This window comes from Parasteatoda tepidariorum, chromosome 5 (assembly GCF_982258835.1).
Source record: "Parasteatoda tepidariorum strain Cologne lab strain chromosome 5, Ptep-v5.0, whole genome shotgun sequence".
NCBI classification, from domain to species: Eukaryota; Metazoa; Arthropoda; class Arachnida; order Araneae; family Theridiidae; genus Parasteatoda; species Parasteatoda tepidariorum.
In genome coordinates, this window is record NC_141759.1 from 28,046,625 (window position 1) to 28,062,582 (window position 15,958).

The 15,958-nt window shown below is 31.0% G+C and overlaps 1 protein-coding gene and 2 non-coding genes across 3 annotated transcripts in view; all 3 read right to left on the reverse strand.

The window, feature by feature from the left end:
• Positions 1 to 974: 974 nt before the first annotated feature.
• LOC107444478 (carbonic anhydrase 2) overlaps positions 975 to 15,958 on the reverse strand; it is a 29,060-nt gene continuing 14,076 nt past the window's right edge. Inside the window, exons 4-6 of the mRNA XM_087162710.1 lie at positions 13,772 to 13,831; positions 9,565 to 9,810; positions 975 to 1,249 (exon numbers count right to left, since the gene is read on the reverse strand). Coding sequence (XP_087018836.1) covers positions 1,130 to 1,249; positions 9,565 to 9,810; positions 13,772 to 13,831 — 426 coding nt within the window. The 3' untranslated portion in view covers positions 975 to 1,129. The remainder of the gene's footprint in view (positions 1,250 to 9,564; positions 9,811 to 13,771; positions 13,832 to 15,958) is intronic.
• TRNAA-UGC (transfer RNA alanine (anticodon UGC)) lies at positions 3,486 to 3,557 on the reverse strand. The gene has a single exon. It is a non-coding gene; the product is annotated as a tRNA-Ala (tRNA).
• Positions 5,937 to 6,008, reverse strand: TRNAA-UGC (transfer RNA alanine (anticodon UGC)). The gene has a single exon. It is a non-coding gene; the product is annotated as a tRNA-Ala (tRNA).

Consider the following 15,958-nt stretch of genomic DNA (forward strand, 5'->3'; position numbering starts at 1 on the left):
CTCATTTATAATTATCATTATAATTCAAAAAGTTAATTGGAATAACATGAGTATTGCTACCACTTTAAATATGAAAATAAAATCTTCGGGAAAATCCGGAAGAGTTGGCAGGTATGCTACTGCTCCGGATACGCCAAAATATTTAAAACAACGGTAAACAACTACAAAGAAAATTTTGAAATTATTTGACTATTTTTGCCAGCTTTTTAAAACGTATAGCATGACATAAGTACAATAAAGTGGTGAATAATATAAGCCTACGAATTATTTAGAAGTAGTGGTGGATAAAAATCTACTAAATTGAATTTATTAAACCAAGAATCACAATTGATAAATTATCACTTTAAAATATATATTTGCTTTCCAGAGCAAGTTGGCATCTCTGTAACTGCAATAAAGTTGCTTTTCATATATAACTTTGAATTTTCGATTTTAACACGTTGAGCGCCTCGTCAGCCATCGGTGGCTGACACTGGACATTCCATTTGGGCCGCGTCAGCCACCGGTGGCTGACACTGAAATTACATTTAGGACGTGTTAACCACCGGTGGCTGACACTGAAATTACATTTAGGCTGCGTCTGCCACCGCTTGCTGACACTGACCTTTCACATAGGCCGCGAGAAACAGCTGTCTGACAGCGTATAACATGATATAGAACTATAAAATTTACACTCTTTTATGGAATTGAAGAAAATTTATTCAAAATTTACATAATTATTGTAATTCTTGGTTTAATAAATTCAATTTAGTAGATTTTTATCCACCAATATTTTTAAACAATTCGTAGGCATATATAATTCATCACTTTAATCAGATTTGTCATGATAAACCTTCTAAAAATAGCAAAATCCGTCTAATGTTTGCAAATTTAATTTGTAGTTATTTACCGTGGCTAGATGGGCAAGTCATGTAAGATTAGCGTGGCGTTCAACGTGTTAAGTAGAAAAAATATTACTTTGAAAAATGCTAAACTAAAAATAACTTTACTTTTATTACTACTTCAAAATGAATTTTACAAAGCGGAACACGTTGGCATCTATGGAAACGTTGAAGAAGACTTTTCAGAATAGGACTACAAGCACACTTTTTAAAAAAAATATTAATTACAAATGGCATCTGTTTATGAATTATGAATAAATAATCCGTCCATTTAATGGTTGAATATTCCGATGGTTGTTGATAAGAATGCAGGTTTCTTTATTGCCAGTTCCCCTTCTTACAGAATACAATAAAAACAGCTTTCTCATCTAAAAATTAAAGCAAAAAACTTATCGTTAATGAATTTTCTAACGATATACTTATTAACAAGAATAAAAAGCAGAAGAGGAATAAGCTTTTTCCAAACAAATATGCAAACTTTTACGTGTTTTATTCGTTCCGTTATTATTTAAAGCGGTGGCAAAATATATGCCTTAACATTTGTTTAAAATGATTTTGACCAATAGACATTATGGGTTATCACAGGCGACTGAAAATGCAAAAAATGCTGACTAATAAAAGTCAAAATTTCATTAAAATTTGCGACGGTTTAAAACAGATTTCTTTTACAAAGTCCCAGCCGTCCTTGAAGAATTTTAGTTGTGGTAACAAATTTAGGCTAATGCTAGATTACATTTCTTACTTTAATATAATACTTTGTCGTTAAGTGCTTTAGCAAGCTGGAATTTTCATGCATGTATATTTTTTCTTTGGAAAACAATTTTTAGTCGTAGTTACACAGAAATTAAAATATCAACTTCTGTTTCGTTTTCGTTACCACTTTTTAAAATTTTCAAGGCTCGTGGGAGCCGAAGGCCTTGTTTCTTTAGACAAGCGCCTTATCTGGGCGTCAGCGTTAAGTTGACGTTACCCTGACGCCAACAAAATACTGGTTCATTGGCTCAAGGCCTGGTTTCTTAGGAGAAGCGTCTTAACTGGGCGTCAGCGTTAAGTTGATATAATTCTGACGCCATAAAAATATCTATCTATCTATCTATCTATCTATCTATCTATCTATATATATATATATATATATATATATATATATATATATATATATATATATATATATATATATATATATATATATATATATATATATATATATATATATATATATATATAAAACTATCAAGTCTCTATTTTATATTTTAAAGCAGAGGGGGTCGAAATATTTTTAAAATCACATTTTCAAAAATTAAAAGGCAAAAATTACTTCTTTATTATTTATAAACCTAATATATTTTAGATATACACAGATAGATATCTAATACAAAGATATCTAATACACAGATAGATATACATACATATCTAATATATATAATTCTCTTACGTGGCTCCCAAATTTTGGCTGTATTTCTTTTAAGCCGGTCGCAACGTTTGCTTTGTTTTGTTTACGTTATTATTTCTCTTACACGGCGAATCGACCAAGGATTGCCGCTAAAAATGTCACATGCCAAATCTAGCTGAGGTGGCTCAGCATATAGCGCTTTTAAAAACGGAAACTGAAGTAACCAGAGAGCATCAGTTGCGGCAATCTCATACTATTAAGCTAGGCAGAAGTGAGTAGTCTTTGTCGATATATCTCTGTTTTAGTATTTTGTTGAAAGCGCTTTTTTTCGCGAATTTATTTGGTGATTTTTGATTTATATCACGAAATATACTATAGCACATTTCTAATAGATTTAACGAGTTACAGGTCATTTATTTGAATTCAAATTTATTTTAATGACTTAGTATTTACTAAAAAGATGAAATTTAAAAAAAAAATTTATTTTTTATATGGATCTGAATGATTGTCTTGAATTCTTAGAATTTTGTGCATTTGTAATGTACCTAAGTTATTAGCGAGTGAAACGAGCTTGGTTTGCGAAGCAAACCATATAAAATCGCGTAGCAATTTTTAGGGGTTGGCGAGCGTTACCGAGCAGGGGGTGCAGCCCACTAGTTAATGATATTATATAAACCAAAGTTTTACCATAACTGGAAAAAAACTTCATCTAAAACGGAAAAGGTGGCATCCGTACAATTTAGACACAAAAGGAGAATACAAATTAATGATTGAAAATTATACATCAAGAGTATTTGCATGCATTATTTAACTTCTCAACTGAAAATGAGTGTCATAAGTTCAAATTTCATACAAAATGGGTCAGTATAGTGTAAAGAATGATATGAGCAAATTATAAAAAAATATGTAGACAAAACCAGCCGTAAATTTTTGCTAAAATAATTTCTGGACACATTAGTTCCCTTTAAATATTTCAGATAAAAAAGAAAAATGCTATTTTTGTTCTGTTATTAATAAACATTTTAATTCATTTCCTCAATGATAGTTTCTGGAAATTGATGCATTTATAAATGTTTAAAGTTAACTTTTGCCGTTTTTAATTTTCTGAAAAAATACGTTTCTCTAGTTAATAATGTGTTACGTGCTCTTCGCAAGTATTAGATATATATTTAAAAATTTAAAACTTGCAAAAATTATTATTATTTTTTTAAAAGTGGAGGTGTGGGGGATCGAACCCCAGGCCTTTCACATGCAAAGCGAACGCTCTACCACTGAGCTACACCCCCGCGCTTATACTCTCTTACATAAGACATCAGTAAAAAGAAAGAGATACGTTATACCATGCATAATTCATTATAAATACGTAGCACCTGTTTGTTGAAAGACTTCATATAAAACTCCAATTCGACTAGAAAGATGTTAAAAAGAAATGGCACCCATTTGAGAAGCAGATACCATTGCATTGTTTCATATACAATTTAGCTCTCATTTAATTTTCGGTCACTATAAAAATTTGTTATGTATCAGGCAAAATTATTATTTTGTAATTGCGCGAAAGTTAATTCCTAATAAAGTATTACAATAATCCTAATAGTATGCATTGATAATAAGCAAAGCCTACACTTTTTCACTCCCATAAAGTTAGAAAGTTAAATTTTGGACCATGAGATAAGAAAAAAAACTTAAAAAATTCCATTTTGATATTTTGTAATTATCGGCTTAATTAGACAAATTAACAGCAATGCTATATAACACGTTTTTACCAAAACAGAAGTTTTAAATTTGAACCAGGAGTTTATTTTAAGATATATAGAAAAACCAAAAAAGTTTCCTTTCTATATTTTGTAATTATCGGGATAATGTAATGTTGAGTGCAATTTGCCCAAAATTGACAGAAATGCTATTTGTCATGTTTTTACGCAGTTCTGCGTCAGTTTTACGCAGGGTAGTTTCAAATTTGGACCATGTGTTTTTTCTACGAAATAAATGGAAGAACTAAGAAAGTTTAACATTATTTCCAAACATTATTTCCATTAAAGTTTAAGAATTTCGATTATTGGGGTAACTTGGTAGTAATTCGTCAATTTTGCAATTATACTAAATAACGTTTTTATACAGAAATTGAAATCGCAAATTCTAATCCTGCTTTCTTTATCAGACAAAAAGAACAAAAAAAAAATTAGATTTAGATATTAGTATTGATCGGGATAATTAACTTAAATGCTAAGTAACATATTTTTATTGAAATAAGTAGTAAATTTAAGCCATGTGTTTTTTAGAGAAATAAAAATTTAAATATTTGTAAATATTGGGGTAATCGGAAATGCACAGTATTGTATTGTACAGTATACAATTTTTCACATCATTTTAAAGAATGTTATTTTAATTGACAAAATACGAAATTTGAGTGAAATCTGTCAAATTTTTCGTGAGAAATCAGACTTTGAAAAATTCGTATTTTGGTAATTCGATTTCTCATTCGATTCGACCGATTCTACTCAAATTTTGTATTTTGTCATTTAAAATTATCCAAAGATAATTCCGCATAAAAAATAATTTTTAATAATCCTTTTTTTGTTATCTTTTTAATAATAGCAAAAAAAAATTTAATATTAAGGTATAGAAACTTTTACATTACTTTAAAAAGTGTAATTTTACATACATATACAAAATTTGAACAAAATCGGTTGAACGGCTTCTGAGTTATCAAATTTTAATAAAGTCGTTTGTTTATAATTTAATTTCTCATCAATAGTTGAAAAAAAAAAGATATGTTTATTCAGTAAAAGTACGTTTTTGTGTCCTAATTTGTAACTTAAAATATCATCTGCACTCATTAATTAACATAATTAGGGTCATCCCGTCGAACTATTACGATTGAGTCCTAGTACGTGGAAATGAGATAAAAAGATTGTCCAGGGCAGTTCTCCTTTTTTGCGAACTGTGCATATACATACCTGCCAACTTTTGATCCCTTCAATTATGACTTTTCCCAGTGGTAGTAAAATGGAATTAAAATTTCAATTCTATGCAAAAAAAAGTTGTTTTTGATCAAGCTTTAGCTGACAACCGTAATATTAACCTATATGCTAAATTTTTTTAAGAATAGTGGTGATCAAAATCATTTAAAAAAAATAAGTTTATAAAAGAAAAAATAATATATATTTACTACCACTAAATATAAAAAATATAAAAATCTTAAATATAAAAATAAAATTTAACGTATAATGCGTAAAATTTGGCAGGTGTGCAGATGCATCACCAGTAACTAATATTTGTTAATTAAGATATATATATTTGTAGTTTAAGATGGTCTTATTAAGGTTAAACATATTTAAAAACTTCATCGTGCGAAAGATATTTATTTTTATATTTATACTTTTCTCAATCTAACATCAAGAAAAAGTGTTTGTTCTTTCGATTGTTTACAGCTTCCATCTTACTTCTAACAATATATTGTATAATTGTATATCCAATCTATTGAAATTATTTGTATGTAGTGATGGACAAAATTTTTTAAATTCTGATTTATTACATGATTAGTACATGCACAACCTTTAGTATCACTTGAAAAAAAATTCTGTGAAACTAAAGAAATTCTGCAATAGCTATTAATTACTTTAATTTAAAACTAATTATTTTGCGTATTAAAAACTGAGACAAAATGGAGGTGTGGGGGATCGAACCCCAGGCCTTTCACATGCAAAGCGAACGCTCTACCACTGAGCTACACCCCCGTTGTCATCCGAGTTTGATTCTGCATTCAAAACAAATAATATACCTCAATGCATAATGAATAATTTATCAATGGAATGTCAGCTGCTGTTTGCAAATATGACTCTGGAAAACGTAGTAAGTTCTATTTCTCAGAATTTCCGCCAATAATAATAAATGACACTTTAATTTAAGGTATCCGACTACCTTCGGGACAAAATTTTTGAAAAATAAATATTTTCCACAACATTATTGCAATTTATATTGTATATTAATTTAAATAAACATATTTAATAGAGAAAATTTAAATATACAGGAAATTTTTTGTTTAAAGAGTATTTTTTAGATAATTTTAATGAAAATAACTCATTAACGGAAAACACTCTACGCAAAAAACTATTGTACATACAGCTATCTAACTTTTTGAGCCGTTTCGTATAACCCTCTGAAGTGTTATGAACCTCAACTTAAATGATATTATGAAATTAAAAAAATTTATGGAGTGTTAAGCATATTTTTCCATTTTTTTCACATATTTTCTTCACATTATCTACTGCAAAATATCTCATAAAACAAAAAATAATGCAGTTATCTGAATTCTGGAGGTCCGTTATATAACCACCAATACAAGAAACAATCTCTGAAAGTTTGAAGACAAATTTATAATAATTAATTGAGTTATCTTGTTTTCCGTAGACAAAAAACAGCAAAATTTTCATTTTGAGAAAAACACAATTAAAGTTTAAAATTAAATTTTTCTAAAAACTATGAATGTTTGTCAGTAGGAAATTATTATATTTTATAGGGGGCACATTCCTTCACACATTTTCTTAGTTTTATTTTACGAAGCGATATTTTAACGTATTATTTAGCTATATTTTAAAGTATTTAGTGAATAACATCAAAAGTCTACTACTTATAAAGCATTTAACACAGGAACAATTTTTTATTAGACAACCATCTTACTGTATTTTCACACTTTAATATATATGTCTAAATATAGTTTTTATTAATAATTAGAAGTAAAAAATATTTTTTATAATATTTATAATAGCCCAAATCTAGAATTTTCTTCTAAATGCAATTTGTTATCATAGCAAACCGGACAACATAATGAAGCTAATATCATCATCAGGATCTCAATATCAATTATTCGATTGCCACACAGATTGTTTTTATCCAAAGGCATCAGTTCTTTATTGACATCCATAGAAATCGATAATTTTGAAGAGCTTGAAGTAATAGATTCATCTGCTTTACACAATTTTGAATAAATGGTATAATTAACTTTACTCAAATCATTGCTTTTGTTGGCATGTTGATTACCGTAATATTTACGTTTCTTAGATCGAGAAGTACGTCCTTTACCCATCTCAATAAATTTATCAAAATAAATAACAAATTTTTTTGAAAGAAATCAATAAATTTCTTCAAAACAAATCAAAATCAAGATATAGAAAGTACGCTTCAAATGTAAACAAACTATCAGAAAATATGCTAACTTTTCATGTTACCCACAAACAGTAACCACGAAACGTAAAATCTAATTAAAATATAATTCAGATTATTAGCCGAGAGTTTAAGAGCTTTTAAAAATTAAATATCTAAGAAAAATAAACACACAAATAGAAATGGAACCGAAACTATTACCTACTACCGGTTTCATTTTTGTTATTTCCGGTAAGTTAGACAACTGTCATCTGTTACTAAAATAGCTATAACTAAAGTTCTTCTTGACGTGCATTCGAAAACAAAACAGTTTTGAAAACTAGAAAAATTGGGCATTATTATAAAGCAATAAAATAAAAAAGTGATTTTTTGTGAAAATCCTCGTTTTTAAGGTAGTCGGATACCTTAATAACTTCTGAAAATTGAAACATTTCTGTAACTGCAACTGGATCGTAATTTGGCTTCTAACTTAACAAATTTTATTTTATTTCAGGAAGGTATGTGTTTATTACCTTTTTTGAAAAGTAACAGTTTTTTTGAAAAACCATATTCAAATATATTTTACTTTTTAGAATTATTTTAGAATTGGAACTATTTCCCCTGATAAACTTTAATTTCATTTTCTATTTTATAAGGCAAGACTAACGGTTTTCACTGTCCAACGCCTCCTTTAACTGAAAGTCTCCACAAAGTAGTCCGATCTGACCACTATGAAGATAAACTAGTTTATGAAAGATCCATTTAATAGAATATATAGTAAAGATAAAAAAGTGGTAGCAAATATGTCTAATTTTTTTTTTAAATTTATGAATACAGTTGGGGTTTTTTATTTACTTATAAACCACCAAAGATTCAATTCTTAAATATATATGACAGTTTTCTCTCAATTACTTATGAAATCGACCGATCATCAGCTACGCAGCCCCTGCATGGAGCACAACCACTGTTAGTCAAAAAAAGAAACTGGAGATTACTCAAAATAAATTCCTCAGATATATCACAGGAGCCCCCAGATCCATGAGAATGAAAGATCTAAGACGAGAGTTAAAAATCAACAAAATAGATGAGCACATAGCTGAACTATGTGCAAGTTTCTTCAGAGATGCAGTCTCTTGTCATACGTGCAATTACTTCAAAAATTTTGATTTTGAGCTCATCAAAGACAACATAAAATATAGCCCGGCAACCGCCTTTTTCCTATCCGACGGAGTTTTGTCCCGTAAATTTTGTAAATAGCTGTAAATACTTGTAAATAATTTTGCGCATTTATTATGTATTTCCCCTTTTCCCTGGGGCTATGTGGCTACTGTGCACCTGTGAAGCTCGGGGTAATACCTCGAAGGGAGGCGAGGCAGTCTGCCACAAAACCTCTTCTCTCTCTCTCAAACTTGTTTGTTCAATCTCACTACTTCATTTTAATTTTCTCTCAGTAAAAGATACTGAACCCCAACTTTCACCTTTCAGTTGCGCTTCGGCGATTTATTATTTATTTCCACTCAGATGAATTAGTTGGAGCCCCTAGCGGGGCTGATGCTAAGATAACCAACACATATGAGTATGAGAGTACTTATGAAATACCATAATTCCCGGATTACGACTACCATTCAAATTACGAGGATTATTTATAGGAAGCAGCCGCAATCTAGAATTCATGGCAGAATAAAAGGTCGTTAGGTTCCATACCAGCAATACTGAATTCCCATCATATTATTGCAATATTTAAAACAGAAAGCTTTTTTAATTACAGTGGTGTTGAAAAGGAAAAAAAAAAGTTTCAAGGATTTTTACTCACCACTTACGTTCTAAATAATTCAAAGGCCTAAGTTCTACGTCACTCTGTAGCAATTAAACCTTATTGAGCCTTTTAAAAAAAGGGTTAAAATTTACCGAAAATCAGCAGTTTTTAGTTTGCAGTTTTCTCGAAAAGGAGCTGTTGATATCTCTCTAACACTCTAAATATTACGATTAGTTGGAAAATCTAATCTATTTACAATTTATATTTTTCTACTTAAAAAGTAAACTACTTTGTATTTGCTTGATATCAAGAGAGTATTAGAATGAAAATAGAATTTTCCGTTTGAAAGCTCTGGTTAAGAAAATTGTTATCCATAATGAAAAAGAAGTACGTACTTGAGATCTTTTAACATATTTAATTGCTTTGCAAACCAACCATGTGACATTCTCTGTGCAGGGTGGCGTAGTCAAGGATCCATTGTAGCGATAAAGAGGACACCCATTGTCAACAAGATCTTCCAGATATATTTTGGCCATCTTCCCCTTTTGCCTTATAGTTCCTTCAAATGTTTCATCTTTATACAGATATTCATCCCTTGCAGATAAAATTACATCCAAAGCCAGATTTTTTACATTGCTCTCCTAAGTAAAAAAGCTATTTATGTATTTATTTAAAATAAAAAAAAATATCTGTAGGAACAACCTATGAATTTAAGGATTGATTATTTTTACCAAACTTTAAGGAAGGCCAGTGATAAATTGTGCCAGATGATGTGTTCTGATTTTTTTTTTCATTAGAGAGTTGGTATTCTGTAGCAATTTATCACTTAGACTTTTCATAACATAGTCAAAAATTTGGTTTTATGAAATCTTATATCTTAAAATGCAAATACTCTTATGTTCATGCAATGCAAATACTCTTATGTTCAAGCAATGCAAATACTCTTATGTTATAAGCAAGTTAAGGATAATGTCAGCCCAGGCAAATAAAAGCTCAAAAACAAAACAAGCGTGACTTAATCATAAAACCCATTTATTAACCAAACGATAAAGAGCAAAAAATATGGTGTGTGCATGATATAATTCATAAAAACTACGATTTTTGTTCCTTGGAGCAATTATAAAAAATATCACTTTTTCAAAAACTTAAAATTACTTGGTTGGTATGATGTGTATATTCCATGCGATATATATTTTCCATGCATTGTATATCTTCCATACGATGAAATATAAGCAGTACAAAGCCTAAGCATGTACTAAATTATCGAGCAGATTTTAAGGAAGATTATTCAGCAAGCACTACACTCCAAAGTTCCGGGACATATCGCTGGTTCAAAGTTGAAACGACATTTCTACACTCACTTCTCATGTTATTTGAATGAGAAGTGAGTGCAGAAGTGTCGTTTTAACTTTGAACCAGCGATGTGTAGGAGATGGTAGATGGATTGCAACTTGTCGGCCAAGCATATCCCACACATGCTCTATCGTATTAAGTCAGTAAGATGGCAATTTCATACGGGTAATATTCTCAGATTGAAGGCATTCATTTATGCTGTTTGCTCTGTGAGGAGGAGCGTTATCATCGGTAAACACAAATTCTTCTAAACAAACGTACATGCTGTTCTAGAATGATGTCCGGACAATTTTAGCCAGTCACAGTTCCAATATGAACACGCAGATTTGTTCTAGAACTCATTATTTATCCACCTAAAACGAATAATGCCGCACCATCGCAACGGTTTCATGCAATGGTGCTGTCTTGGTGGTAGCGGATACCTGGTGCTCTCCAAATGAACATTCGACGTAAATCAGACTTTAAGCTAAACCTAGTATCGTCGGATAGCATCACACTATGTGATGATGTCCACATTGCATGTTCTTTACTCCATCCTAATCGCAGATGACCGTCGGTTCATGATTTGCCTTGAAACTGTGGTACCCGTCGTTGCAAATATTTGACGAGACAGGTCGTATGCTGTGCCCCATCTTGTTCTTTTAGCAGTTACTTCCAAATACTCGTCTTCATTCGGCTTTGAAACTCAGAGGCAACTATTTCGCATGTTCTAAATTATTTGTTAACGTCTACTGACAATCAATCGTCTTGGACTCGTTGCCAAAGCCTAGAGATGACACTTTTGGGCAATTCCAAGTTTCTTGATTACTTCCATCTGAGTACACCCACTATCCTGACTGCCGATAATTCTGCTACTTAAAAAATCACCCACATACTTCCTCTGTGTTCCTTTATTCAGTTATGGCACTGAGTGGCTTACAAAATGCTTGTAAGCAATTTTGCTACCATTCATTACATAATCCTCTCTTAAACTCTCGTCATTGTGACGTATTAACAGCATCATTTGATGGCTTCCTGTAATTTGCATATTATTCGTGAAGATGTGTGGGATATTTTTACTTATGAAATTTTTACTTCAGTGTTCAATTTCTGTGTGATTTTGAATTGATTGTAATTTATGGACATGAGTATAAATTAACCGAAAAGTTTGACGGGAAAGTGCACTTACCTTAATATAGGCTACCTATTTTCCCCTATCTGCAATAGCTGATAATGCTTCGATTTACAGTGACTACAGTGTTAATAAAAAATATTCCCCGTGAGAGACAGATCAGGAGTGAAAGTATTTTCACCCTTGGGCTAACCACAGAAGATTTTCATGGTTCACTAGACCATATAACGTAAATGCGATTTTATTTTTCACCAAGAAGTCCTAACAAATGTCTCTTAGTGTGATTTAGTAGTTCACTTGTCTTCTGATTTAAGTTCAAAAACACGTGGCTACAGAATTCAAAGATGAAAAATTCACTCATTCGATATGGATTAGCTGTTCAATGCCACTGATGAAATAACAAAAGGGGTTTACTAGGGAAAAAATACCATAGTTTCTTAAACCTATGTGTCTGAACTTCCGATTACCTTTCGCTAAGTATTGAAAAAAATAATATTCACATTTTTGTCAGATTGTAAACCACGAAACTCAAACATTACTTTTTATTATAAGCAGAATTGAAAAAATAATAATAATGAGATTCGAACTGAAGGAGCCGCTTAGGTTGCATTTGATAATGTGCTGTCTGACAAAAAACTTTCGATCGAAATTTCCTGCTCTGGAAATTGTTAACCTTTTCATTACGAGTGCCGTATTCAGCTCACATCAACGAGAGGCCCTGTAGTGTACAAGGGCTGTATTTAGCCGGTATTATATTTATCGCTATATAACCAGAGCAAATTACCGCTGGCTAATATTCCATTGACGTATAAATTTTTATTTTATATCCATCGTTGAACAGCCGACCCAGATTTGGGTTTACGACCACTATTGCTCAACTCCATACCGATGCATACCTGCCAACTCTCCCGGATTTTGCGGGAGATTTTATTTTCATATTTAAAGTGGTAGTAAATATATACTATTTTTTCTTTTATAAATTTAATTTTTGAATGATTTTGATCACCACTATTCTTACAAAAATTAAGCTTATATATTAATATGCGTTACTATCATGGTTGTCAGCTTAATTTTTTTCAAATACAACTTATTTGTTAGCTTAAAATTGAAGTTTTAATTCCATTTTAATACCACTTGGAAAAATGATAATGGAAGGGATTAAAAGTTGGCAGGTCTGCCCTTGCAATTTTGAACCCAATCCAGATGACAAGAAAACTCCTGGATCAAGTATTGGGAGAAATTTGCCTTCATGAAGGACTTTTTGAAGGAACTAATAAAATGTTTTGCGTAGCATGGAGATCCTCCCACGGTCAGCCTAACAACAAGGGAACTCTAACTCATAATCCGTCTACCACTGAAGATATTTTGCCTTTATTGTGGTAGGTGCGAGCCGGAAGCGGAATTCTTATCGACCAGCTATTGCTGCGATTCGTACCCGGTCTCCTCATTGGAAGGCTAATGCTCTATCTCTTGAGCCACAACGGTTCCCATTGACATATATTGGATTAAAAACCACGAAAAGTGTATTTCGAATGCTCTTAGTAGTTTTGTAAGTAAGATTGACATTCTCCTTCGATTGATAGAATGGTAGGTAAAACCGAAATACAAAGTGAAAAAGAAGACAAGAATTTAATTTATATGGACTTGTGTGTCGACCCTTGTTTTAAAATTTATCATATTGAATTGAATTAGTAAAATCTATTTGATTTATTAAAATTTTCATTGTTATTTATAATTCTTAGAAAATATCCAAATATCATCTTAAATCTCCAAACATTCGAGCATCAACTTACCGACAACTGGCGGCACGGTTCAGTGACGTCACTTCAGCGGTGTGGACTGCCGTAATGAAAGGGTTATATTGCTGGTTCAAAATTAAAACGACAATTCTGCCCTCACTTCTCATGTTGTTTGAATGAGAAGTGAGTGCAGAAGTGTTGTTTTAATTTTGAACCAGCGATATAGTCTTAGATATAAAAACTAGTTGGACCAAACCAGCTGTCAGAAAATTGTGCTCGCGAACCACAAGTTATATTTTTGTGTTATTAGAAAACCGCTGATAATTTATTTTAAAATAAGCGACTGCTATTTGTAAAGTATAATTATGCTGAGCATTTAATATTTCATGAAAAACTTACTTGAAATAAAACACCAACAACTGCAAGTTTACCTTGATCGTTTTTGTGTACAAAATGAACCTGTTTGGAAATAAATAACATTTAAATACAAGAAGTCCAAATATTAATGCTTCAAGTAAAATTTCTTAACCCTTCACATTCCGATGTCCTTTCTGATGACACAATAACCCACTTCGAAATTCAATTTTTTTTCATGTATTCATATATAGTAACCACATTAATTTATGATTGTTAATTGTCAGAAAAAATTATTGTGTTGTATATTTTAAATAATTTAGTTCTCGCATATGTTTAAATAGTATTTTTAAGTACTCCGACTACAAAGTGTAAGACTTGCTTTTCAATACAGCTATCCATATTTACAATAACTTTTCTCTAACTGTTATGTCTCATTTAATTTTTGTTAACTGTTATTTCTTATAACTGTTATTTCTAATAACTGTTAATTCTTATGAATGTTATTTCTAATAACTGTTATTTCTTATAAATGTTATTTCTAATAACTGTTACTTCTTATTTATTATTATTTCTTATTTATTTCTTAATGTAACAGAAATGTTTTAACTCTCATTTTAATTTCAACATAACTAATTCACTTTAGCTTTGAGCATCCTGAAATGCTTTTTTTTTTCAAATTGGGTAGTGGTAAATTTAATAATTCAAAGAATTATTAGTTCTGCATTCTAATAATTCTCTAACAGAACAATTTGCATATCACTTTTTCTTCTTATCCAGATTATAACCGCCTTGAAAATGTCACTGGTGCTTCGACGAAGGTCTTCAGTTTAATTTTTAACCCTCTGAGTACTTTAAAATGCTGTTCAAAATAATGCAAGCATTATTTTATTCATAATGTAAGATGCATTATTAAGGCCGATCACTGGTCTAGTGGTTATTGTACTGGACTACGGGGCCAGTGGTTGTGGGTTCGAATCCCAGCGTAGGCATGGATGTAACTTTCTCTCTCTGTGTTGTATATCCTCTCTTCAGTGTGATTGTAATTCTCCCTATAAACGGGTTTGTTTGTTGCCCACTAAGTAACGATAAGAGAATACCAATTCTGACATTTCTGAGGCCAATGAGAAATAGACTCAAGTACGCGCCATTAAATAAAAATGATGCATTCTTATTATCTAATTAAATCTATTATTTGACTAATATTATTAACTAATAAGCATAAAATAATATGGTACAGAAATGTTTAGTTGCTCAAATTTTAACATATTGAATGCCACGGGGGTCACCGGTGACCGGCGAAGCTAAGCTTATTAAAAACACATAATTCAAGCAAATTTTTAACTTTTTTAATATCATTATCGTTACTAAAATGGTTTGAATAAATTAATGCCATATGGAACATACAAAAATAGTTTTATTTACATACACAGAGATGCCAACTTGCTCCGGAAAGCGAATAAATATTTTCAAGTGGTAGTTTATTAATTGTGATTCTTGGTTTGATAAATTCAATTTAGTTGATTTTTATCCATCACTGTTTCTAAATAATTCATAGGGTTATATAATTCACCACTTTCTACGGATATGTCTTGCTAAACCATTTAAAAAACTTGCAAAATCTGTCTAATACTTGTAAGTTCAGTTTATTTACCGTGATATAATTATTTACCATATGGCGAGACGGGCAAGCCATGTAAAATTAGCGTAGCATTCAACGTGTTAACAAATCATCTTCACTAAGTTTTGAGCTCTGAAAACTCTAGAACTGACATTAACTTCAACGATACAGGGATGCCAACTGATTCGCTTTCTGCTAAAGTTTTAATAAACTTGTAGAATAGAGAGAATTACTCTTACTCCTTGAGAGTGTCCCCATTAGATAACTTTGCATTTCATATAATGCTCTGAATTTTAGATAGGTAGTGGTGGAAAAATTACTTATAAAAAAAATACTAAGCTAAAAATAATTGAAATTTCGTTACCACTGGAAAATATTTTCATGCAAAGTGGAGCAAGTTGACTATTTTCTTATAAAGATCAAGCAAATTTTGTTCGGATGAGGAGCGATTTTTAAGCTTCAAACATTATTGAAGGAGCGTTTTGAATGTTTAAAACAATATTGAAGAAAAGATTTGTATGCTGGAAACGCTATAGAAAGAAAGGTTTGCATGTTTTAATCCTTTCGCACCGGACGGGACATGTGCTGTCCCAGTCTGGTAAATCTTTGAT